We start from the raw sequence: 25,470 nt of genomic DNA, 5'->3' as shown, positions 1-25,470 counted from the left end.
TTCTTTTGTAGATTTATTCCATGTGCTACATTACTGGTGAGATTAGTGAAGATACAAGCTGACAAGAACCTCCAAGCTATTGAGACGGACAAGGTGCCCAAAACTGAATGGACTAAACTTGGTCTTTTTCAGCCGAGGCCAAACTACGAAGATAAACTATACTATTCGGACAAGGCCACTCCAACCACAGGTGAAAATGATCTTTACCATGCCATGGTTAACAGGTGAGTTAACTGAAATCTATTTATAGTCAAAAGAAAACCTTCTTACTAAATATGCCAGTGCATTTTCTGATCGGTGACATTAGTATCAATAAAGCAGATTTTCGGGTTAATCTTCAGAGATTTATCTTATTATTTCCCTAAGTATAGTGACACTTATTTTATTGTTTCTTTGCCATATGAAATTCATAATTGCCTAATTTGAAAAAAATGAGGGAATAGATATTTGCTCATATGCACATAAACTATACAATTTGGAACAATCATTGTTATATTCTAATTCCAAAATTGAGTTCTACTCACTTCAATGTGTCTGAAAAGTACCACAGCTGGTACAAATAACAATGTGACCAAGATTAATTTATATTCCATTAAGCCTTTTTATCAAAAAAAGGATCAAATACCAAGATATAATTTATTTTTCTGTTGCTTTTCCACCATTTCTAGCTCAGCCAAGCTCACTTCTAGCTTCAGCAACAGTATCTTATATTATTTGCCCTTTGCAATGAAGTAATATTGATTTCAAAAATCCTACGGCTTTTGACTGCAGTGATATTTATGTATAGTTGTCTTGAGAAGTTATAAAGTTTGGTTGGGAATATATATCCTTCAGTTTTCAGTTCTGATAGAAGATCCATATTGAAGTATTAATCAGCTAGGATTTCAGGTTTTTATCATATTCTTAAATCTAGATTTCTATGTTGATCATTGATGTACGTTTTAAGGAATTATATGGCCGATATCATGTCATGTGATAAGAGCAGAATTAGGCCATTCGGCCAATCATGGCTGATCGATCTCTTCCTCCCAACCCCATTCTTCTGCCTCTTCAAAACCCCTGACACTCGTACTAATCATTTATTTGCTTATCACTGTTCCAAACTCTCGCTTCCTTTGCCCCTGAAAAGATTGTTTCTTGAATGGTCTGTCCTCAAAGTATTGAATAAGATTGATTAACACTCAAAAATGTTTCTTTGTGACTCACTTGTTGGATCTTTTTAAAAGATCTTTTGTTTCAGTTCGAGAAATAGTTCCAATGATAGCTGGCACCAAAGTACAAGACCTTAGGACAGATACAGAACTTGAAAACTGGATCCACATGAAACTTTCAAAACTGGTGGATGATAAACCATTGACTTTCAACTTGACCTATATAAGCAGATATCTCACCACATTTGGCATCAAGGTGTGGTAAGATTAACAGTTATTGATCTATCAATTGAAAGCAGTAAAACCATTATTGGAGTTTTGCGGAAAAATATATAAAAATAGAGCAGCCTCAGGGCAGTCCAATCTGATGCCAAGCATTTGATGGTCCAATGTTTAAGTATATCTGACTTTCCATAAGGGCTGGGGTAGATTGTGCCAGGTCATGTGCTTGTACCATTGAGGTTCTTGGGATCTACTTACTCACAAGTGTCCCAAACAGTCACACTATGCTTGAGATATTTACATTCTCTTTTGGTCTCCAATTCTGGCTCAATAGCTTTGCACTGTAATAAATGACCCAGTGCTAATCTATTTGATGTGTTCAGGCCTGAACAGTATTGTTATGGTAGCATACTCTAATATCTAAGCACCTAAACACTGCATCTCTTATTGCCTCCTTTTCATGGCTCCATTTATTTTGTTCAAAGGGAAACAAAATGCTTTCATCTTCAACTTGACTATTTAGTCCTTCAGTATGGAAATAAACCTATTGGCCCAGATACAAGCTACGTGCTAGGTATCAAGCATCTATTTACATTAATCCTATGATAATCCTGTTCTATTGTCTCCACATTCACATATAATTCCCCGATTACCCCTCCCACCAACAGATTCTACCCTCATCTACACACAAAGGATAATTTACAGTGGCCGATTAACCTTCAAACCCCATGGGAGGGAATGACAGCACTCAGAGAAAGCATGCCATGAGAAAATATGCAGAGTTCACACCAACACAAAAATTAAATTGGTCCACTCTACTGGTGATTTTGAACTTTAACTTTGAAATCTATCTTTATTTATATTCTTGCATTGTGTATTTTTCCTTGTTTATTTTGCAGGTATCTGTGGACAGAGCCAGAAATGTACCTTGGAGTAACTTCACGTTAGCTCACACTTCATTTAATCCACCAGGCGCTTACTATTACGGTAGCCCTTGGGCTAAATATGATCACCCAGTTTTCATAGAAAACATAGATTTCAACAGTCTGCAAAAATGCCCAATGTGGTTGGATAATTTTAAGGTAATATACATTTTAAGGTATAGGAAAATAACTGCAGATGCTGGTACAAATCGAAGGTATCACAAAATGTTGGAGTAACTCAGCAGGTCAGGCAGCATCTAGGAGAGAGGGAATGGGTGATGTTTGGGTCGAGACCCTTCTTCAGACTGAAGAAGGGTCTCGACCCGAAACGTCACCCATTCCTTCTCTCCAGAGATGCTGCCTGACCCGCTGAGTTACTCCAGCATTTTGTGAGACCCGAGGCTCATCAATATAGTTATATATTTAACAAGAACCTGGATTAGGAAGATTTAACTGGGACACTTTATTCTCCTTTGAGCTGCTATTACGGTACAGAAACTAAAAAAAAGTAGATACCATGGGCTGGTCACGCTTAACAGTGTAAAACTACATAGGATTCAGTGATAATCTCTGGTGTGAAGGACAAAGTGTAGATACAAACTGTGGGTTATGGATTGAATATGTTATCAAGAAATTACTATCAATATATATTTTTTAATGTCTTTATATTGTGAAATATATCTGGTGTGGAGGAAACATTTGATGAGGTTAAAGAGCAAAGAAAAGTGTCTTGTTCGAGTGTAGTCTTGGTCCAGGGTCTTTCATTTATTCATGTTGCAGCGTTTATCATCTGTATCTTATCATTCTTGAGAAGGTGGTGAGCCTCCTTTTCAAGGTACTCAAGTGCTCTTGGGAACCTACAAATGGTGGTGTTCCTACGTGCTTATTGCCGCTGATCCCTACCACTAAGAAACGCATATATTTGGGAGGTGCTATTGGAGCAGCCTAGGGGTATAACTGCAGTGCATCAACTCACTGTAGATAGCTTCCACTGCTAGACAAGGGAATACATGCTAAGGGTGGTTGATTTAACATAGTTCTGGCTTTGTTGTGTTTCTGGTGACTTGCAGGATAGAGAGGGTGAGATCTGGCTGAGAGCAATGTTAGTAAATGTCAAAGATAGCAAGATATTCACCTGGCTGAGGAGTTACAGATGGTATTGGACATTGCACAATCAAAACATCCCACTTCTGACCTGGATGTTCACTGCCAGACAAAATTTGATTGTGCAGGTTGAAAGAAGGCAGGAATTGATTTCAAACAATTGGTTCTAGGATGCTTCTCAATGCTGGCACAATGTTTACATTAAAATGTCTTATATCTGCAGTCATTTCCAAGACGGATTTACAACAAGTACCTCACCTTGATTGTTCATCTTTATGAAGTTGCTGTCTCCCCATCCCCAGTGGAGGCTGAGGCACTTAAGTATGAAATTAAAGACCAGGCCTGGACTGTCTTCCAAGTGTTTTCTAAAGGTTACTGTAACACAGCAATTTATCAACTACCACTGTATCAAGGAGCTCCCACTCAGGTATGAATATGTATATATTTGGTTACATACACAAGCTCATATTCAGTATTATAATTCCCAGCCTTATTCATGTTTGACCCTCTGGAACCAACTTACTCCCAAAGCGAGGGATATTATAGGATTAATGCAATTGACCTATATTTTCCTCACAATCAACTTGAAATGAGTGCCAATTATACAAGTTTGGGGGAATTTTACACCTTTAAAATGGTCTATATTAAAAGTTCACGTCCCATTGGATATGCTCACTCGTGCTGTCAACTTGACATTCAACAACCACGAAATAAGTAAATATCAATCAGCTTCTTGCTGCCACAAAGGAACCTCTGAGCAATTATTTTTCCCGTCCACAATGCAGTTGCACTTCTAGTCCCTGGACTACCATTCTGGACAAGCAGTCCAGCTTCAATCTATTTAACACTGCAGAAATTCATCTTGGGTTTACTATTTAACAGCAATGTGGTCCAATATTCAATTCCTTTGCCTGGAATGGATCAAAACACCAAGGGCTTATAAAAGATGGCCAAAGTAATACCATTAACAATAAAGGTGAACTTCTTCCATTCAAAATCTAAAAAATCCTGAATCTAATGCTCTTGATTCTTTCTTTCACGCAGGATGCCTTGGCTGCTTTAGCAAGGGGAGAATGCCTGAGTGTTCTGGATGATCTTGTTCAGAAGAATACTGTAAGTGGCAATGGAAAAATAAGGGATACTTTGTTTGAAATGCAAACCTCTTAAATGTTTTCTTGTGGTAGATTTTTCAGATGAAAGGTGCATCAGTGCTAGTCAGTATTGCAGATGGAAGGAGGGATGAAGAGCTGGCAAGATATTCTGAACAAGTAAGCATTATGTTCAGACTATTGCAGAGCAATATCTCACTTCTCTACTCCTCCCCAGCAATAGAGCATTTAAAAGGTTACCGTTCTTATGCAGTAATGGACAGTGGTTATTACTTGACCTCCAGCCACTAACGTGTGCAGAAGAATTCTCTTGTATTACTATTTTATAACAAGGCCCATAATGCCAATGCAGAGATTAAGTATTAACCTTTTGCTTTATAAAGTTAACACAAACAGGACATTCATCTCGAAGCTTATTGCCATTTAAACGATGGATCATAAATCCATCTTGCACCTAATCACAATTTCTAACATGGAAATAATCTTAGTGCATCGTCTATGATTCATGACATTTGAGTTATACACAAGTACAATGTTTGTTTTAACTTTTTTCTTAAAGCATATTGATCGGTCATATTTGTCATCTGAACTCTTGGAACTGTACGAGCCAGAGCCGAGTAATGTGTTACTGAGACAGCTGATTCCAGCTGGCGTGTCTGTGGAAGACTTTAAAAAACAATTATCACAGAAATTCAGAGAGGTATGTACATTAAAATTAGAAATCTTATTTAAATGAAAGTTGGAGATGTTCCTTTCATTTCCATTTATGTTCTGCCATTACTGAATAGGCATGATGTCCAAACAGCCTCATATCTGGGTTGTCCATGACAGACTGAGAATCAAAGCATCAAGTACACAAAACTTGTATCATTCCCAACTGAATGTTGCTGATTCTGCTCCATAATGGGCAAAGCAAACGTATTTGAACATTTCTCAGGAGTTCAAAAGTAAGATGTATTGAATCAAGTTTTCCATCACAAATCCAGTCACCCAAGGAATCCTTACACTTGCTGTGTTACCAAGACAGTGTTCTTTCAGCTGATGTTGGAGACATGCCAGACTGACCAAGCCTAAACAATTCTCTTGGCAATTTTTGCACCTCTAACTCATGCACAAGACCATCACCTAATTTGTTGCTCACTTTCACAATTGCCATCTGCACATTTGAAAAAATCTACTTTATAACAATTGTATCCACACATTCATTCCAGAGGATGTCTAGGTTAAAGTTTCCAACCAAAATAGGTGATGTATTGTCAGCAGGTACTAGTGAGGTGGGTTGCCACATGTGATGGAAACAAAACAACACTAGTTAAATCTGAACTGTGAGATGATTAAGAGCCATCATTACTATACAATTTCTTAGTGGTGAACTACCCCATTCATAGGGGGGACCTAGAACTAAACACCATTCCAATATTTCCAACTCAATTTGAACTCCCACTCTAAAATCTCAACCATGAGTTTTGATTATGTGGAGAAGTACTCTCACCTGCAGTATCCAGCTCTATGTCTGGTCAACTATCTACCAGATTATTTTCCTGACCAATATCAGTTTAAGTGTCATGTATCATTTCATAGTGGGTATAAAACAGTAGCGTCTAGTTTAAAACCTTTAAGTTGTTGTTTTTGTCAACTGTCTTAAGTCTAGCTGGACTGCCATTACTTAGATCACAAATCTACTGTGTCATTGCCACACCGCAAGAAACCCATTATCTATTATTCTGCTCATTTTGCATCAGTCAGATTTCAGTCAGAGTTGTGAATCTGTGGAATTCTCTTCCTCAGAAGGCAGTGGTGGCCAATTCTCTGAATGCATTCAAGAGAGAGCTAGATATAGCTCAAGGATAGCGGAGTCAGGGGGTATGGAGAGAAGGCAGGAACGGGGTACGGATTGAGAATGATCAGCCATGATCACATTGAATAGCGGTGCTGGCTCGAAGGGCCTCCTCCTGCACCTATTGTCTATAATTTCCCACTGTAGTGAAATGGATAGTATTGTTTGACATCAATATCTGACGCATGAACGTTCCCAACCCAAAATGTCACTTATCCAAGTCAATCAGCGATGCTGCCCGATTCGAGTTACTCCAGCAGTTTCTGTAAACGGAAATCTGCAATTCCTTGTTTTTCATTCAACAAAATTCATTCTGCAAGTCAAAAGTTATTTTGTGCTTTTATTTTAACATAACTCAAATTTCAAGTGTGCTTTCATTTCTCACCTATCATATCAACTACCCTAAAAATTCTAGTCCATCTCAAAAATGGAGGGGAAATGAAGCAATCTGCTTGCTTAACAGGTGGAGCTGCCAAGAGTCCCACATTCAAGAACCATTCAAATATTCTTTATGCAACGGTTATTAGCAAGTTGACAATAGGAAGAGAGAGTGAATGAATAACAAGTACACTGTAGAGATCCAATAGCCAACTAATAGTCTCAAAAACCTTAGTACCGGGAAGTTTTTAAATATGCAGTTCCACAACTGTTAGATTACCCTTAATTATTTTCCCTCCTGACATGTGAAACAAAAATCAGATAATTGAAGGTTTCATACCCAATTAAGCTGGCTGCCCAGGGTTAGTTTACTTTAGGAAATTGTAGTTCTATAAACATGGCAAGCTATTATACTCTTCCTAACAGATTTGAATTTTACAGCTCGTGTCAAGTTGAAGACAAGCTTTCCAAAGTCCCCGGTTCATATCCAAGAACAAGTGGCAAAATCCTTTCTGCGCAAGTCAGCAAGAAACCAATTCGATAGTATTGCACAATTTCTGCTGCTTTCAACTAATTACACTGCAAGGGGTTTCATGACAAATCCTCCAACTGTTCATAAACTGAAGTGAAAGGTAAAACTGCAGTCAAAACCTATCTGCAACAACTATGACCATGTATAATGGAACTGATAACCAAAAGGTGGATTTAAATCACAAGGCAAAATAAACCTGAAGCTAGAAGATTAAAGATTTGAACATATTACTTTTAATCCTTTGGAAAATGAGGCAGTCGTACTTGAATGTAAAAGGCATTTGGGTTGAGCAGGTTTGGACAGTTCAAATTCTAGTATAACTACTGGGGTAGAGACTGATGAATCAGGGGCTCTGTATGACATCCAATTAATGGTAAGCAAGGGGATGAAGTTATGCAGAGGATCTAGCTTTAAAAATCACAACTGAACACCTACATGTCCAATCCAAGGAGCAGAATAAACAGTGCTTAAGAATAAGCAACTTGGAGTTTTATCAATTAAAAATTAAAATACCTCGAATGCACAATAGGCTACATACACTGAGAAATGCAATTACACATTAACCAAGCACAGCGACTTTTGGAATTTGTAACCGCTAAAAATTCTGGCTGTAGCATATTGTCTGTACAGTGAAAATAATACACAAAATTTCAGCTCTAATTTATAGGTAGTAATTTCAATTTTGGAAAAAATATTAAATAAAAACCAAGAAAGCCATTCAGGTTTTCCTTTGCAATTATCATTGTTTGCAGCCTCAATGTTAGAATTCAACCCTGAGATATGCAAAAATGGCAGCGCTGCCCTAGCAGCTGCGGCTTACCTGCGGTCCGTTTGTCTTTTGTGTTTTTTGTTGTTTTTGTCTTAATTGTAGTGTTTAGATGTGATGTAGTGTTTTTTGTGGTTGTGTACTATGTGTGGGGGGGGAACTGTAAAATTGTCTCTTACGAACGGAGACGCAACCTTTGTTTCTGGGTGGTGTCTCCGTTCTCACTGCGGCCTACCATCGGCCAAACACCTGGAGCTGGCGGCCTCCAGCTGGGACCACCTGGGCTCTGGTTCACACAGCCCACGGACCGGACTCACAATCTACGGAGCTGGCTGCCTTCGGAGGCTGCGGGAGCGGCTGCGACTCGCCTTTGGAGGCTTTGGCGCGGGCTGCGTGGATGTCGGAAGCTCGCAGCCCCCTAGGTGGGGGCCGACATCGGAAGCTCTGGCAGCGGCAGCGTCTTCGCCCACCCCGAATTGCGGGGCTTTGGTCGGCCCGCCACGGACCTTTCACCGTCCGGCGCGGCCTGGAACGTGGCAACTCCAACAGCCTGACCCCGGGAGAAGATGGCAGGGGAAGAGAAAAGACATTCTGACCTTCCATCAGTGAGGAGGTGACTGGAGGAGACTCACTGTGATGGATGTTTCTCTTTTTTTTTGTGTTGGTTTGATTGTGTAATTGCTTATTTTATTGCTCTTACTGTTGGAGACGAAATCTCGTCCAAAAGACTGGGTTTTTTTGGATGACAATAAAGGTAATTCTGATTCTGCATTAAATAGCTTGTTGGTATTTTGAAACATTTGATCACAAACTGAAATTCAGGTACATGATAATGCCATTATCCTCTACCAATTTTAGAGTTGGGTATCGGTTTTCCAGGACCTTTTTGCTGGATTTCCACCACCCAATATATCACTGGACAAATGCTACAGGTAACATCACTGATTTACTAAAATCAGAAAAGATACTGTGCCAGTAGATGTTCTGCACTTGTATTATGGGCCATGGCTCAAACCTTCAAAGCAAAACAAAAGTTTGTACCCAAAAACCACAAGACCTAAATTTGCAAATGACATCTTTATTGAATTTTTCCACAATGTTACAAAAGTTCAAAAAGCCAATCAAAAAATACATTATATACAAAAACAATCATGTGGTAGAGTATGACAGCCATCTAAATATTAACTAGTACTCTGAGCTTCTGGATCAGATTTCTTTGGGGAAGCAATTTCTTCAGACTGAAAAAGGGAGAGAAAAAGCAGTTAACTATTTTGCACTAGATTGAGACTGCACAAGCTATACATGATGTTTTATCAGTTTACAAACTATTGCTAATCTAACTAATTGCCTATTACATATCCCATTTTCCACTTTAAAATATAAAGTTTGTACTTGCCATGACATTGATTAATCGAGAATCAAAGGCAAAATTCCCCTTTTCCTCAGTGTACACAAGTGACCCATGTGGACAAAAATGCCATGGGGTGCAAGGATCTTTTCAATTGAGGATACATGCACCTTTCAGATCCATTTTAGTAAAGAGCACTATCAATCCTCCAGCAGAATTCCACAAACAATTTAAAAGACCCATTTCTTGGTAAAAAAAAATCTGATACTGTATGATGTTTCAATATTTTATGTAGCTTGTAGGAAAACAGTTGTACTTTTGATCAACATTCCTGCTACAAATTCTGCCACTGTAGTACTGACTACTCTGGAGGCAGATACAGGCACCTCACATTTTATGTGCATTTTGATTTGTGTTTTTGAAATAATACATTCCTTTCATACCAAAGCCTGATTTGTGTGCTTGAATTTTCAGAATAATGCACTCAAATTTTCTGATGACACCATTGTCATGTATATGTTTAATTTACATTTGATTATAGGCCGTTTTAAGCACGTAACCCCCAAGTAAAACACATTGTGCCTATACCATCTTCGAGATAAAGACTTAAATTTAAGACCCAGTGCATCATTGTTTCACAGGAGTAAAGTTGTTTTGTCTTGGCCAATATTTGTTTTGAAAATGGTCAATTTTCAGATTAGATCATAATCACAAAATGATAGAATTTGCAAGGCAATCAATTTACGGACAGCAGGCATCTTTTCAATTACATTCAGTGGATTTTATGAGGGAAAGGGAAGATAGTTTGGAAACCAAATGGATACAAAACAACTCACTTCCATTTTCTCAGGAACTCCATTCCTATTGTGGGCTGCATCACCACATCCACCATTCACAGAAGACTCCTCTTGCTTGGCCTTTTTAGGGTCCTTATTGTCCCTCTCATTGTCTTCTGGTTTCCTCTGTAATGAGGACTTTAAAATTTTAAATACTTTTTACTTAAACATGTTATGCACATCAATATTATAAAATGAGATTGAAGATTAAGAGTTAGATTTAGCTCTTGGGGCTAAATGAATCAAGGGATATGGGGGAAAAAAGCAGGAATGGGGTACTGATTTTAAATGATCATATTGAATGGTCATTGAAGGGCCGAATGGCCTACTCCTACACTAATTTTTTCTGTTTTTCTAAGATGAATAAATGAAAACCTTTTTTCTTGCATTTGTCAGCACCATAGCTTTCCAGATGTTATACACGCCCAAGAAAAGGTCTACAATTTCAAAAGTTACTCATGCTACCATTCAGTTAGCTTCTGTCAAAGATTTCTTGGGAGCAATTTAATACACTAATTGATATTATGGAAGATGTTAAATTGGGAGGAACACCTGGGTGGCGCCACCAACAGTGACTGCCTCACAAACAATCTGCCTGTCCTCCCTTCTTTTTTGTTATTTTTAGTATGTGTTAAAAGTATGTTTTAGTGTTCCTTGGTTTGTTTTATGTGGGAGTGGGGTTGGAGGAAACTTTTTTCCAATCTCTTACCTCGACAGAGGCGATTTTTTTCCGGTATCGTATCTCCGTCCCCACTGCGGCCTAACATCGTGGAGTTGGCAGCCTCTGCTGGAGACTGCTGGAGACTGACCCGGCGCTGCAGGAGTCTGCAGGACTTCAACATCACGGAGCTTGCAATCCCTTTGCCAGGGATCGAAGCTCTAACCGCAGGGCCTGTGGACTTTGACATCGTGAAGCCCGTGGTCTCTGGTAAGAAGAGGCCGATTCGGGAGCTCCACGCCACGGAGAGAGTTTCAACTGCCCCGACGCGCGAGTTTCAATCACCCCAACGGGGGCTTCGATCGTCGGCTGCGGGGGCTTTGATCACCCCAACTGCAGATGGTTTGACTGCCCCGACCGTGGGAGAACAAAGAGGAAGACTGAACTTATTAGCCTTCCATCACATTGAGGAATGTGGAGTCCACTGCGGTCGATGTTTATGTTAACCTGTGTGGTTGTGTGTCTTGTTGCTTTTCACTGAGTATGGCTGTATGGTAACTCAAATTTCACTGTACCTTAACTGGTACATGTGACAATAAACTGACCTTGAAACCTTAAGGTATGAAAAGTCAATCTTTTTCAGAGTTGTGAATTTGTGGTATTCTCTGCCACAGAAGGCAGTTGAGGCCGATTCACTGGAAGCATTCAAAAGAGAGTTAGATAGAGCTTAGGACTAGCGGAATCAAGGGATATGGGGAAAGGCAGGAACAGGGTACCGATTGTGGATGATCAGCCATGATCACATTGAATGGTGGTGCTGGCTCGAGGGGCCGAAAGGCCTACTCCTGCGCCTATTGTTTATGTATCAATGCAAATCGGAACCATCCAATCATCTAAGTACCAGCAACAATTCCGTTTTATCCTACTAACCAGCTGCCTCAGACAGAAAAGTCAAGACTTCAAAGCCACCTTTATGAAACTGAAGGAACTCTTGGCTTACCTCAGAACGAATGACTCTTCCCTGCCAAACGTTGAGCAAAGATCCCGACTTGATACAGTTCAAATGGAATCAGAATCTTAAACTTATTAGCCTCACATAAAATAGACAAATGTATTTTAAAGGCCAAAGAGCTGCTTTTTTTAAAATGGCAAGAAACTACACCCCTCCCCCATACTCACTGACAAACCCTCCTGAAGAACATTTGAAAACTAATTAGTGAATATTTAACTGATAAACCCAGCAATCTGGCTGAACTGACCCAGCTCTAAGTCTCATATAATTGAGTTAGTTTCCAGTTCATATAAAATGTGACACATTAACTGAGAAACACCTGTTGTGACAAAAAAACAAGGCACAGCAAAGTCACCACAAATCCAAACAGACTAGTTCAAAGAATAAACTTACCTTTTTCCTTACTAAATGAGAGATGTTAGATACAGAACTTGAGCTTGAGGCAGGAGTTTCATCTGTTTTTCCAGTCTGTACCTACAAACATTCAGGCAATTAATAACAGAACCCACCTAAAGCATTGCACATTTCTAGTGACGATCAGTTATAAAGTTTAGATGCTATAGCACTGTTTTGTCTTCAAAAAGCAGGTGTCAGAAGTTAAGGGGAGAAGACAGGAGAATGGGGTTAGGAGGGAGATCAGCCATGACTGAATGGCAGAGTAGACTCGATGGGCCGAATGACCTAATTCTATTCTTATCTCTTCTCTTATGAAAGCAAGTGTTCTAAACTAAAATAGTGAACCAAGGTATAGTCAAGAGAAAATGAAATACATCTAAAATTTGAGCAAATAGTATAAAAAACTACACTTTAGATACAAAAAGCAGAGTATGAAATCAAAGTACTGCTGGGACATGGGCAAAATGGTTTTAAAAAAATGCACATGGTGTTGCAAATTGCAATGCAAGGATTACCTGGCAAAGTAATAAATAGTTGTTTAAATGTAGAGCAAAGCAACAGGCCCTGGAGTCCATGTTAGTGCCAACTATGCCTAAACTGTACATTATCCAGGTCTCTGTGCCCTGTTAACATGTCTAGATGCTTGTTGAATGTTGTGTTGTTTTGATGATGGATTGCATCCTCTAGCAGCACATTACAGACACCTATCACACAAAAAAGTCTTTTAAACTTTTCCTCTCACTTTAAAGACATTTCCACCCTGGGGGAAAAAAATGACCACCTACAGCCTCAGACGCTCCATAAAAACCTAAAGTTTGTCCAACCTTATTTAAGCCAATACCCTCTAATCCAGGAAACATCCAGATTAACCTCCTCAGCACCTTCTCCAATGCCTCCATATGCTTCCTATAATGAGGTAACCAGAACTGCATACATATTCTAAATACAGCTTAATCAAAGTTTTGTACAGCTACAACACAACTGCCTGACTTTTGTGCTCAATGCCCTGAATTAAAGTTCGCTGCATCAGTCCACTTGTGTGGCCACTTTATGGAGACTAGGATTCTTATGCAGAGAACACATCCAAGAACCATGTAGAGTTTGGTCGCCAACTATAAAGATGGCAGCAATGTTTTTTTGACCAAAATAAGATCCTGCAGATTGTTCCGTGTCCTTAGATTGTTCAAATACAAAGGTAGAAAATTAACACATTTTCAATTTGAGAGAATCCAGAATTGGGCTGTAATACCAGAGTACCAAATACAATAATGGAAAATGAGTGAAACAAATAGTTCAGATGCTTACAAGCACAGATAAGTACAAGTTGATCAAGAAAAGCAAGATTTGCTTTAGGAAGAAAACAGAATGAGAGAAGATTGAAGTGCAAAGGTCACAGACCAATTGGAATACAAGCTAGTCCCTGCACTCTGGATAATCTTGTTACCAAATATGCTCATCTTTGAATAAAAACTTAATTGGCTTGTGACACTTGCAACACCCACATTCCCACTGGAACATTTAATCTGAAGGGCAAGCCTCTGAAAAGCCTCAAATCATCAAACTCGCAATCTTGAAGGCCCTATTAGTTAATGAACATATACTGACCAAAGTTTCTTGAAACACTTTGGTTGCTTTTCCATCCTTGGATTCTTCTGCATCCTCAATTTTTGCCTTTATTTCTGGCAACAGCTCTTTAAGTTCTTCAATTTCTTGTTTATCTTCAGAAACTGCATCATTATCTTTTGCTGGAGATTTCCCCTTCTCTTCTGCTTTTTCAATCCTTTCCATTAACATAGCTGCAGATATAGAGTAAAAAATCTTGAGTCAATAGAACTTCTCAAAGTTTGAATGGTTGATAGCTATAAATTAATCATTCAAAATGGACCAATATTATGCCCCCTACGAGCAAGGCCAAAACTTCACACCAACTCAATCTTTCTGTCCCAAAGGACACAAAGTGCTGGAATAACTCAGGTCAGGCAGTAACTCTGCTTTTCAGCCTGTTGTTATATGCCTCAGTGCATTTCCCCAACCAGAAATCTGAGCACTCAACACCCACCATCCACAATACAGCGAGCAAAGAAATTAAGCTTAGATGGTAGGCCCGCTAGACACCATGACCCAGTTATAGATGCTAGCAATGGCAAAAGTCTCCACATTCAACATGTTAACACTTCAATTTTCTGCCTCAATTACCTGTCACCGCAATTCTGAATTAAAAATCCTGTTCAAACTCTCAACAGGGCAATTTCATCCCTAAACATCCAATGTACCCATCTTGCATCCAGAAGGCATACAACAAACCAAAACTGAATATACTCGTGTTCTGGCAGAGTCTGTGTGGAGTTTATAAACTCCTTGTGACATGTGATTTACCTCCGAGTGCTCTGGTTTCTCCCATCCCAAAGATGTACAAGTTTGTAGGTTAATTGGCATCTAAAATTTCCATAAATGTAGGAAATATATGAGAAAGTGTGACAAAAATTAATGTGAACATCAATGGTCAGTGTGGACTAAGGGGCCCGTTTTACTTGCTGCATCTTCAAACCAAACCAGAACTGACACTTACAAAATTTGCCTAATCTTTGATTGGACTATTTGCCTTTCCTCAATCACAATGTACAACTTTGACTTGTATGCAAAGATATCAAGATATCTGCAATTTGCCTCACTTTTTACCATTCAGATTTTCCATTCCTACCCTTTATCTATTTTATATTCAGTGAACTTGGAACACTATTCCAAACCAGGCAATAAAGCAGGATCATGCAAATTACACCCATCCTTGGATCTATTATTCTTTTGTCTGTCAAACACTCTGCATGCCTATATTGTTCAAAGTTGAAGGCTCAAGAATCTTCCTGGATCAAACTTCAAATATTCCTTAATACTTCATATTTTCTTTCACAGTAACTAACCTTCAAATTTAAACAATGTCAGTCAAGTTTGGATAAGGTATCTGGACAAGGTGATAAGACGATTCACACCAAAAAAAAATCTTTAAAACAGCAAGTCAATCCCATTTCCCACTTAATATAATTTTCAAACAACATCGCAAATTCAAATTATAGAACAATTGAATCATAATCTAATTTTCAGTTTATCTTTCCACAAAATTCATTCCTATTATTCTGATAAATCAAGATGTCAACAGTGTTCAAATCTCATTCCAAACAAGTGGCAGCCAGTGCCTTGCATTCACCTCACCAAGGTAGCAACACAGTAATCCATACAGAATGACATTCAAATCTCACCTGCCTTTGACAACAGGATTAGTTTCAACAAAATGTTAATATCCTCACCCAATCTTTTCTCTATAACACTGAAAGACTGTTTGAAGTGTTTGAGAGAGGAATCATACTGATCATCAAAACTGTATGCCAGCCCTAGTTGGTAATGGGTCTCTGCTAGTAGCCGGTTATGTGGATCAAGGTGTTTTTGCTGAATGTTCAGACACTCATTAAAATCCTCAATGGCCTGTATATAGTTCTCTGAAATAGAAAAAGATCAGTTACTTGTTTTATCCAAAACAATACATAATAAACCCCACAATCAGTAAGGTTGCATTTGAAATGTTCAACAACTTACCAGATTCTATTCCCACTTCACCCAGTTTGAGATAAGCCTGTGCTGCACAGAGTTGTATTTCTTTGGCTTCTTGTCTAAAGATTTGAACAAACCAAAATCCAATCATGTAGATTACAGGATAGAACTGACTTGACCAACTCAAGTATTCAATTCCCATTTAAAATAAGAAATTTTAAATTTCAATGCTGTACTAAATATTGAAAATTTACCTTTTGAAGATGACTTTTGCCAATTCAAGCATTTCCCAGGCCAACTGTAGGTTATCAACCTCTTCACTTTCACCATCCTGCAATAAACAGTTGGCTTACTAGAAAAATGCTAGATTAAAATCTTAGTTGGTGTTTGAAGATAGGGCATCAAACTTACTTTTTCCACACTGTCTTCATTCTCATCTTCAGCTTCACTAGTATCAGCTGCACAGGCACCTGGAATTTTACAGAGTTAGGATGTGGATCTAAAATGTTGCTGCTAATAGAAATTGGCATTGTGTATTGCTGGTTAGACACAAGTCCTCCACAGTGCACATTGAATGTAATGATAACCACACTTTGTTTATCACCCATAATTTTTGTCCAAGTACGAAGTGCCAAATACCATATTTGTTAGTGCCCTGCACCACACCAGTCTCTGGAAATATTACTGACCAATTCTGAATCCACTCCAGTTTTGTATAATTGTGGTACTTAACCATGCAACCCATTCAGCAAATGTCCCCAGAAATTGAAATCTTGCATTACTTCACAATTGATCTTTCGCCTTTAATTCATTTAAAATTTGCATTAATGTTTAGTTGAAGCCACTTGGTATTGCCCTTTTCCATCATGATTCAATGCATTATGCAAAATGTTTTTTAAATGGAAAAACTAATACCTGCGGTAATATTACCAGTGATTGGTGCCAAAGTTTGCAAATCCCATGAAACCAGTTTTAAACCAAGTGAATAGTAAAAGTTTAAAAACACTTTCCGCCATGCTTTTCATAGTGAAGTGCAAGTCGACAATGTATCAAATGCTTAGAACATTTGGATACCTGCACCCTTTAAGTGGCCACAAGACAGGCATTTATGAAGTTCTGTGCCAATTTAATTGCAAATTGTTAATCAGACTTTGTCCTCTAGATTATACCTTCACCCTCTTCTATTGGTTCCTCGCAGCCTGCGTTTCCACCGTGTTCACCATCAATCTTCTCAACTGAGACTTTTTCTTCACTGTCAGCATCTATTAGGTTCGCTTCTGCTGGTTTCTCAGATTTGTACTGATCATCCTCGATGTCTTTTTGCAAGGGAAGAGATATTTTTCCTTCCTGCTCAATTTTACCAACACTTTCCAGTGATGCATCAGCAGTAGCATTCTCATCCTCTTCTGGTACAATAACCTCTTCACCAGTAATGGTTTTATCCTCCAGGATTTTTTTCACATCCTTTTTGGCACCATCACCACTCTTCTGATGGGAATCTTCTACATCCATTGGTTCATTTTTACCATCTTCATCACAATCACCTAATGATTCTGTTTCCATCCTCTTTTCACTTACATCTGCACAGGACTCTACTGCAGGAGAGTTGACTTTAGTTTTCTCTGGACTCGTTTCTTCATGGACTACATCCTGATCATGAGACACATTTTCAGTTGGTATCTTGGTTTCTGTTGGCCTATTTTCTTCAGCCAATGCTGCATACACCTGATCCCTCAATTCCTCCCTCTCTTTTTCTATACATATCAAGGGAAAAATACAAAATTGGAGTTCCCAATGCAGGTAATAATGATGCAAAGTAGTTTTGATAAAAAATATTGCTACAATTGAAAAGTTGCATAAAATAGGGAAAACCTATGTAGAATGAAAGGTTTAAAGATTTGTCAGTAGGTTATTATAGACATTAAGGGAGACATAGGTAATCAATCTCAGCAATTCCATCTCCATTTTTGCACGGGTTCATCTAACAGAAATTAAGTCAAAACTTTAATTCTAAATCCAAATCAATGCAATGTTAAACTTATCATACCAAGTGTCTTAATTCCAAATACAATTTAGCAACGATAGGGAAAAGAACAAAGATATGGAGTTCTACATTATCTCTTGCAAAAATCTGAAAATATTCCCATAATTCCATTACCATTTTAATGGCCAATTGCCCCATTGTTTCAGTTTAAAGCAAACCGACCACAAATTGAGTGTATCCCATCTGAAGATGGGCCTCGACCTGAAACATCACCCATTCCGTCTCTCTAGAGATGCTACCTGTTCCCGAGTTACTCCAGTTTTTTTGTGTCCATCTTCGGTTTAAACCAGCATCTGCAGTTTCTTCCTACACGCTCTTTTTAAAAACTGAATTTTACTTTAAAAGCCATTGAAATGTACTTTGATTATACAAGTACAGAAAATTTATAGTATGTGGGTTAATCTACATTTGATTATGTGAAAAGCCCAAGGAAATTATTTTTTGTCCAAAATACACCAGTCATTCAATATTTAATTGATAAAAATATGCCCCTCATTATCTTAATTCAGCTGTTCCAAAGGAAAAAAGCAAACATTGCAACTCAAATTGTGCTGTCAACTATCTGGAGGTCTCAATAGAACGAGCAGAGAAAGCTGGGTCAAGTACCAATCTGAAGCTACCTGTAAGCAACCTAATTTGTTACAAAAGTAGCAGTTACTCACCATCCATGTTCGCCGCACTTTCTATTTTGGGGCCTTCAGCTGTTGCCGTTTCTTCATCATCATCGTCATCATCAACATCTTCACCAGGAACCCCTTGAAGGGCATTGCCAAGCACACCCCTCTCCATTCTGCAAGAGATGATCAAATCCTTTCAAATCTCTACATACCAAGCTTTATGGACCAAGTGACAACACTACAATGACCTACTGTAACAATCATGCTTCCATATTAAAGGAATCCAAAGAGTTGCTCCTGTTTTGAGCAAGCAAATAATTTAGTTCAGATTCAAACTTTCTGCTTATTATCTTCTGGTAGTAAGCTCTTTGAAACTGAAAAATAGACCGTGTCTAAGCTAAAATGGTTAGGTGGACAAAAGACAGGACTAGATTGTACAAATTAGTGTCAGAAAAAACAGATGAAAATTTTAAACAGGCAAATCATGGAGTAAAGACAATATATTTTAATTGGCTACAAGTTTTATGAGAATTTAAATGAACCCTTTCTTTGGTTAAATCTACAATCACATTTGTCAACCAACCTTGCTAACTCCAGAAGAGCTTTTCCATAACAAAAGTAGGCTTCTCCACATTGATCAGCTACTTCTCCATGTGTCGTACTCCTATTTTTGTATTATATAAAGGAAAAACCAAGATCACTTTCATCACAAATTGATCCACAAGTCTAAATGAACATTTTAACGAGAAAAAGTCAGCTTGTGCTTTTAGATCATAACATTAATTATCCTTTGAAATCAAACCTTCCATTTTAAACAAACCGGCTCTGCAAATACTCAAACACATCTTTCAACCTGCTAAATTAAAATTCCAATAATCTGCTATCACACTGTTCAAAAGAAAATTAAAACCAATAATCCAGAAAATTGCCCGTCTGGGTAGCAAACCCCCCAAATGAAGTCTTCAGGAACACCAATGAAGCATTTCATTTAAACTTCACAATATCTGCAAAATGCCACAATATACTTACAATAGCCTGCATGCATCTTGAAAGGCATTGACAGCTGCTGCAAAGTCTTCCATTACCATGTGTCTTTTGCCAGCTCCAAGTAACTTCATAGGTTCCACACCAACATCAGTTCTATAAAATCAGGGGTATTACTTCAGCAAATAGTTCTTGCCAGAGCTTTGCTACTTGATAGATTGAAAGATAAACCATGGTAACAGGCCCTTCAGCTTACTGAATCTACACTGACCATTGATCATTCATTCACACTAGTTATGTTATCCCACTTCTGCATTCACTCCCGATACACAATCTGCAGAGGTCAATTAACCCACAACTCTGCAGGTCTTTGGCAGGAAACACGCCATCACAAAGAGAACTTGTAAATTCAGTCAGCTGAGGTCAGGGTGGATCTGGGTCTCCAACATGGTGAGGCAGTAGCTCTCCAAGCTGCAACTGATGTCACCCACTGGTGTCACCCATGTCCAGTAGGTTTAAACCATGATTATTTACTTTAAAAACAGAAATAAGCTTTATAAAAGATAGCAATCACGATCAGTTTCCAAATTAAGCCAAGATTATTTTGAACACAAAACAAACTGCTGAAGGAACTCAGCATGTCAGGCAGCATCTGTGGAGGGAAATGGACAGACATTTTGGTCAGGACCCTTCTTTGGACTAATGGAATAAGCAGCAGAAAGCTGGTTAAGAGAGCTGGAGTATGAGAAAATCTGGCAAGTAATAGGTGGATGCTGGTCATTGTCAGATAGGTGGAGATAGTGACAAAAGCACAAGGTGAAATGGAGACAAAAAGGTTGCTAGATGACCAAAGGAAGTGAAGTGTAAAACTGTATTATTACGACTCCAGACTATTTTGAACATAGTTCAACACTTGTTCAATATTCTATTCCGTTTGATCAGGTATTGGTTACCACTGTCTATTAGAGGAACCCACAATGATGCAGCATAAATTCACCTAGTAACAAATGCCTAGATATTTAATCCCAAGGCACACAAGTGCTGTATTTGCTGCAGAAATTAGACATTTACCAAGGAGATGACTCTGCCAAACATCAAAACAAAATGGACATATTTAGAGCAACTAGATTTGAACAGAATTTGTTGTCAACAGTAGCAGAAGAGGCTACAACGTTGGGCAAACCAATTCCAATTCAATGCCTTTTAAACTCAGTTCAGTCTTGCCATATCTTTGTGTTAATATACACAGTACAACCCAAGTTCAGCCATGACATTGTGCATTGGTTTGATGTAATTTTGACAGAATCAGACTTTACACAAGGGAAATCTGGAGGACAAAAAGAGGACATGGGACAGTTTTGGCAGATAAAGCAAAAAATAATCCAAAGAGATTCTACAAGTATATCATGAGCAAATGTATAACGGAGCCAGTCTCAGTCACGTATGTGACCAGAAAAGTGAAAAGCTGTGAAATACATCTCTTTTAATTCTGAAAGCATTACAGGTATGTTGTTTGTACTGTATATATGACTTACATATGTCGAAGTTTATTAAGTGAATTTTTAATGTCATGCTAACAATGTTTGTTTAGGGTCAGAGGTCAAATATGACTGGTCAGATGTGTAACCATGTGAGGCCAGAGCGGAGGTGCAGAACCTGGCGGACTGGTGCTCGGATAACAACCTGTCCCTAAATACCACTAAGACCAAGGAGCTGATCATCAACTTCCGTAGGTCACATAACGGGGAATATGCCCCGATCTCTATCAACGGGGACAGTGTGGAGAGTGTGTCCAGCTTCAAGTTTCTGGGCACTCACATGGTCCAATAACACTGCTGCGCTGGTCAAGAAGGCACAACAACGACTGTTCTACTTAAGAACACTGAAAAAGTCTGGTCTACCCCAACAGCTGCTGACGACCTTCTACCGCTGCACCATAGAGAGCATCCTAACGCATGGCATCCCTGTGTGGTACCTCAGCTGCACGGAGGCAGATAGGAAAGCTCTACAGTGGGTAGTCCATAGAGCTCAGAGGGCCATCGGAACACAGCTACCAGACTTGGAGTGCATCTACAACACACGATGCCTCAGAAAAGCCACCAGCATCCACAAAGACTCTTCACACCCCTGCAACAGTCTGTTCGAACTCCTTCCATCGGGCAGACGATACAAGGCCTTCTACGCCCGCACCTCCACTCAGGAACAGCTTCATCCCCAGGGCCATAGCTGCTATGAACCGGTCCTGCTGAGCCGGATGGTCACAACACATAGATCAACTTGCACTTTACCCTGTCTAAAACTGTTACATTTGTTTCGTTGGGTTGCTGTTGTCTAAATTACTTAAATTATTGCATCGTATGGGAGGCGCATTCCCAATCTCATTGTACCCCATGGTACAATGACAATAAAGATATATTGTATTGTATTGTATTGTATTCCATAATTTTTCACACACGTGACTAAGAATGGCCCATAACAAGGTCAACATTTGCCTTCGTAACTGTTTGCTACAGCAGGCTTTCTGCAATGTGTTAGGTCACCCATGTCTCCAAATAGCAACATTATCCACTTCATTTAGAAAATACTCCACTTCTGTTTTGTGGTCCAGTGAACAATTTTGCATTGTTTTCTACTCGCCCAGCTTGACTTGCCTTGAAAGTCCTACTCTGAGTTTTGTACTAGCAGCAAACTTGAATATTCATCCCTCTGCCAAATCAGCAAAGTACATTGTAAACACCTGGGGGCCTAAGCACACTCCCTGCAGTAACTCAACTAGTGCCAGACTGCCTACCTGAAGATATTTATTCCTACTATTCTTTGTTCAATAACCAATTACCAATCCACATCAGTAAATTAGCCTCAACTCCATGGCTTGTTGACTGTCCTGTATCGGTTGTTATAAAATGCATATGAAAATCCAAAATGCACCCAATCAACTGATTACTCCTTATCTATTCTACTAGACAACACAAAAGAACCTTGATTGGTCAATCACAATTTTCTTTTCAAATCCGTACAGATTCTGATCAATCTTGTTAAGGTGCTTTATGACATTGTTCATGATAGTTTTAGCATTTTCCCTCTAACAATAAGGTGAACAGGTTCTCAATTTTATCATTCCTTTTCACATAGGTCACATTTGAAACTTTCTAGACTGCAGGAAATAGATAATTGATCACCCATTCACTTGAGTTCTATATTATTGCACTCTCTCATCCACTCCCTACTCATTCTTGGCAATTTACAAAGTTCAATTAACTACCAACCCACATATCTTTAGGATATGGGAGGAAACCAGAGCACCCGAAAGAAACGCAGTCACAGGGAGAACATGTAAACTCCAAACAGATCGCTCCCACGGTCAGGACCATACCTGCGTTTTCAGTGCTGAAAGACAGCAACACTATCAGCTGCACTACTGTGCTGCCACTAGAGTACTGGTTCAAAAGAACTCTTTCTTCTATGGCCCAAATACTCATGTCCGTACCCCCACACGTTAGTGGACATCTCACCAGGCTGCCTGCTGCTGTGCCAGGGACCACTGTACCTGACAAAGGGCTCAGAGTTGCATAGGAAGGAACTACAGATGCTGGTTTAAACCAAAGATAGACACAAAAAGCTAGAGTAACTCAGAGGGTAAGACAGCAGCTCTGAAGAAAAGGAATAGGTGAGATTTTGGGTCAAGACCCACCTTTGGCCCCATTCTGGCCAGCAAGATGAATGCAGACCACTGGTGGGAAATGACAGCAGCTGCTCCATGTAACCGCCCAAATGTCATGATTCACTATTACCTCTGGCTATACCTGAAGGAAGCTACACAACTTCCCCCTCCTGGAGATTTTTTTTCTATGGTAACAACTGCTGCCTACAGTTCTAGCCACACAATTGAAAAAATGAAAAGGCCAAAAAGATGCAAAGATTGGATGTCACCAGGTTTAGAAAATTATAGTCATGAGACAATACTGGCTAGGCTGGGATTTTTCCTTTGGAAAGGAAGATTCTCAGGGGATAATATAAATGTGCAGAACGTTATAAAGGCCTAGTTCCGCAAATAAAACTTGTTCAATAAATGTTGGCCTCCCTGTACTGATTTTTTGGGGCAGGGGAGTTTGCCCACTGACCCACACAAAGATTCCTGGAATGGGAGGCAATATTCTGAAAGCAGACCTTTATCTAGGCTTCTTGATGCTGTACTTCAAAAAATGTCACCTTGCCGTTATCAAGTATCAATGGGATTCAGTTCTTTTGTTCATCTTTGGACTAAAACTATGACATCTGAAAAACAAAGCCAGAGCCAGTCAAAGACAATGAACAGACCTTTCAATTTGGGACAGGCGCAGACATGATTGGCCTCCCTTTAGTGCCATTAATGTCTATGATTCAGGTCATTTAGTTTTCCATTTGGCCATCACTTTCTGAGGACAATCCAGAACAGAGTATAAATTAATGCCTCAATGCCCAACACTACTCCTGCCATTTGTCTGGCTTAACCAAGTGAAAGCAAAAGCTGGCATTCATATGTCCAAGCCACATCCCATGAATCACATTTGTTTGCCCTTGCATTAAACAGCAGTTGACCCCAATTAAAATGTTGTAAACACCCTAAATTATAATTCTTCATCAACAGTGAAGCAGGAAGCATAAGATGGGTTTGCATATCAGGTTCTAAAATTCATGTGGTCCTCAAGCCAATAACCTAGAGAATATACACACACATATTACATATATATATATATATATATATATATATATATATATATATATATATATATATATATATATCAGGCAAACATATCCCTGTGCAACCTCAAGTACCAAAGCTGCAATAATGTGGAAACATTTTTGCAGGCAACTGTATTCTGGTTCAAGTACAATAATATTGGGACATTGTGATCAAAAGTGTAATCGCTACCCACTCCCATTGTAGTAGCAATGACAAAACTGCAAAGCCACAAATCCCTGTGGATATACAATGAGGGTGCTGTTCCAAGCTTAAATGCATTTCACGACGTGACGGGTCAGAAACGACAATACTGTCACTCAGAGGCAACCAACCGAACTTACAGCGTGCTCTGCTGCCAGTTTCCCGGCAGCCTGTACAAAAACAAACTTTCAAACCTGACGGGCTAACAATTCCTTCGATCAAGATTAGTGTTTGGAAGACTCAACATAGATTGCCCGAAACAAACTTCTGCAAAGCCAATACACATCTTAATTTAAGAGATCAGACAGGAAGAGTGTTTTGTAAACAACATAGCCTAACGAAGCAAGACGAGGGACAGGCACAGTAAAGTGGGGACGTCCAATGCGGCAAAAGAGCAGAAGCAATGTGTTGGAAGGAACTGCTGCAGATGTTGTTTTGCACCGAAGATAGACACAAAATACCGGAGTAACCCAGCGGGACAGGCAACATCGCTGAAGAAGGGTCTTGACCCGAAACGTCACCCATTCCTTCTCTCCCAGAGATGCTTGCTGCCTGTCCCGCCGAGTTAATCCAGCATTTCCGTGTCTTTATCAAGAGAGTAGAAGCGCTACATTCGCTGCAGTTGCAGTTGTTTCTCCGGGCTCGTTCTAAATTGTAGCAAGAGACAAGGGATTGGAAGGCGGCGGCGGCGGCGCGGGACGCAGTGGGGGGAGCGCGCACACATGCACGGAGCAGAGCAGCGGCGACTTGCTGCTCCCTCTCCCCGCATCACTCACCCCTCGCCGCCGCCGCCGCCGCCGCCCGCCATGCTCGACGTGGAAGCACTCGGTTCCTGATCCGCCATTTCAAGCGCTCCTTTCAAGGATCGTATTTACTTTCCAGCTACAGATTAGAAATAAATTATCCGCAGAGGCCGAGCGAGATAAATAAAAACGCGGAACCGACAAACGACTCCTAATATTTGCACTAGTTCCCCAAGCAGCTCGGTTTAAAATATGGCAGCGAAAAAAACAGGCTTCTTGTTCCCGCTTTTTATTTACCCCCTCTGCGCATCACTTCCGTCAACCTTTAACCTCGGCGCAACTG

General features: G+C 39.5%; 2 protein-coding genes and 1 long non-coding RNA gene across 5 annotated transcripts in view; 2 read left to right on the top strand and 1 right to left on the bottom strand.

The window, feature by feature from the left end:
- ccdc17 (coiled-coil domain containing 17) overlaps nt 1-1,308 on the top strand; it is a gene marked incomplete at its 3' end in the record, with an annotated part of 76,385 nt that extends 75,077 nt beyond the window's left edge. The window contains exons 24-25 of the mRNA XM_078408099.1: nt 12-224; nt 1,227-1,308. Of these exons, the coding sequence (XP_078264225.1) occupies nt 12-224; nt 1,227-1,308 (295 nt within the window). The remainder of the gene's footprint in view (nt 1-11; nt 225-1,226) is intronic.
- A 75-nt stretch (nt 1,309-1,383) lies between these two features.
- On the top strand, nt 1,384-3,696 carry LOC144598070 (uncharacterized). Its single transcript, XR_013547819.1, has 3 exons — nt 1,384-1,407; nt 2,273-2,455; nt 3,624-3,696. It is a non-coding gene; the product is annotated as an uncharacterized LOC144598070 (long non-coding RNA).
- A 5,422-nt stretch (nt 3,697-9,118) lies between these two features.
- nasp (nuclear autoantigenic sperm protein (histone-binding)) lies at nt 9,119-25,470 on the bottom strand. Of its 3 annotated transcripts, XM_078407954.1 has the most exons (13): nt 25,161-25,470; nt 19,506-19,616; nt 19,060-19,140; nt 18,522-18,649; nt 16,985-17,569; nt 16,227-16,285; nt 16,070-16,146; nt 15,861-15,934; nt 15,575-15,763; nt 13,878-14,068; nt 12,270-12,350; nt 10,207-10,344; nt 9,119-9,260 (listed from the first exon to the last, which is right to left on the bottom strand). In XM_078407954.1, the coding sequence occupies exons 1-13, from the start codon at nt 25,226-25,228 to the stop codon at nt 9,204-9,206; spliced, it is 1,839 nt and encodes a 612-aa protein (XP_078264080.1). In that variant the 5' UTR covers nt 25,229-25,470; the 3' UTR covers nt 9,119-9,203. The 3 variants fall into 3 exon arrangements, with proteins under 3 accessions (XP_078264080.1, XP_078264078.1, XP_078264079.1); XM_078407952.1 differs by lacking the exon at nt 16,985-17,569 and having other exon boundaries at nt 25,161-25,421; XM_078407953.1 differs by lacking the exon at nt 16,985-17,569 and having other exon boundaries at nt 10,207-10,332; nt 25,161-25,421.

The sequence above is a fragment of the Rhinoraja longicauda genome, chromosome 11, assembly GCF_053455715.1.
Source record: "Rhinoraja longicauda isolate Sanriku21f chromosome 11, sRhiLon1.1, whole genome shotgun sequence".
Classification (NCBI taxonomy): Eukaryota; Metazoa; Chordata; class Chondrichthyes; order Rajiformes; family Arhynchobatidae; genus Rhinoraja; species Rhinoraja longicauda.
Note: the sequence above shows the minus strand (reverse complement) of the source record. Positions and strands in the feature narration are given on the sequence as shown.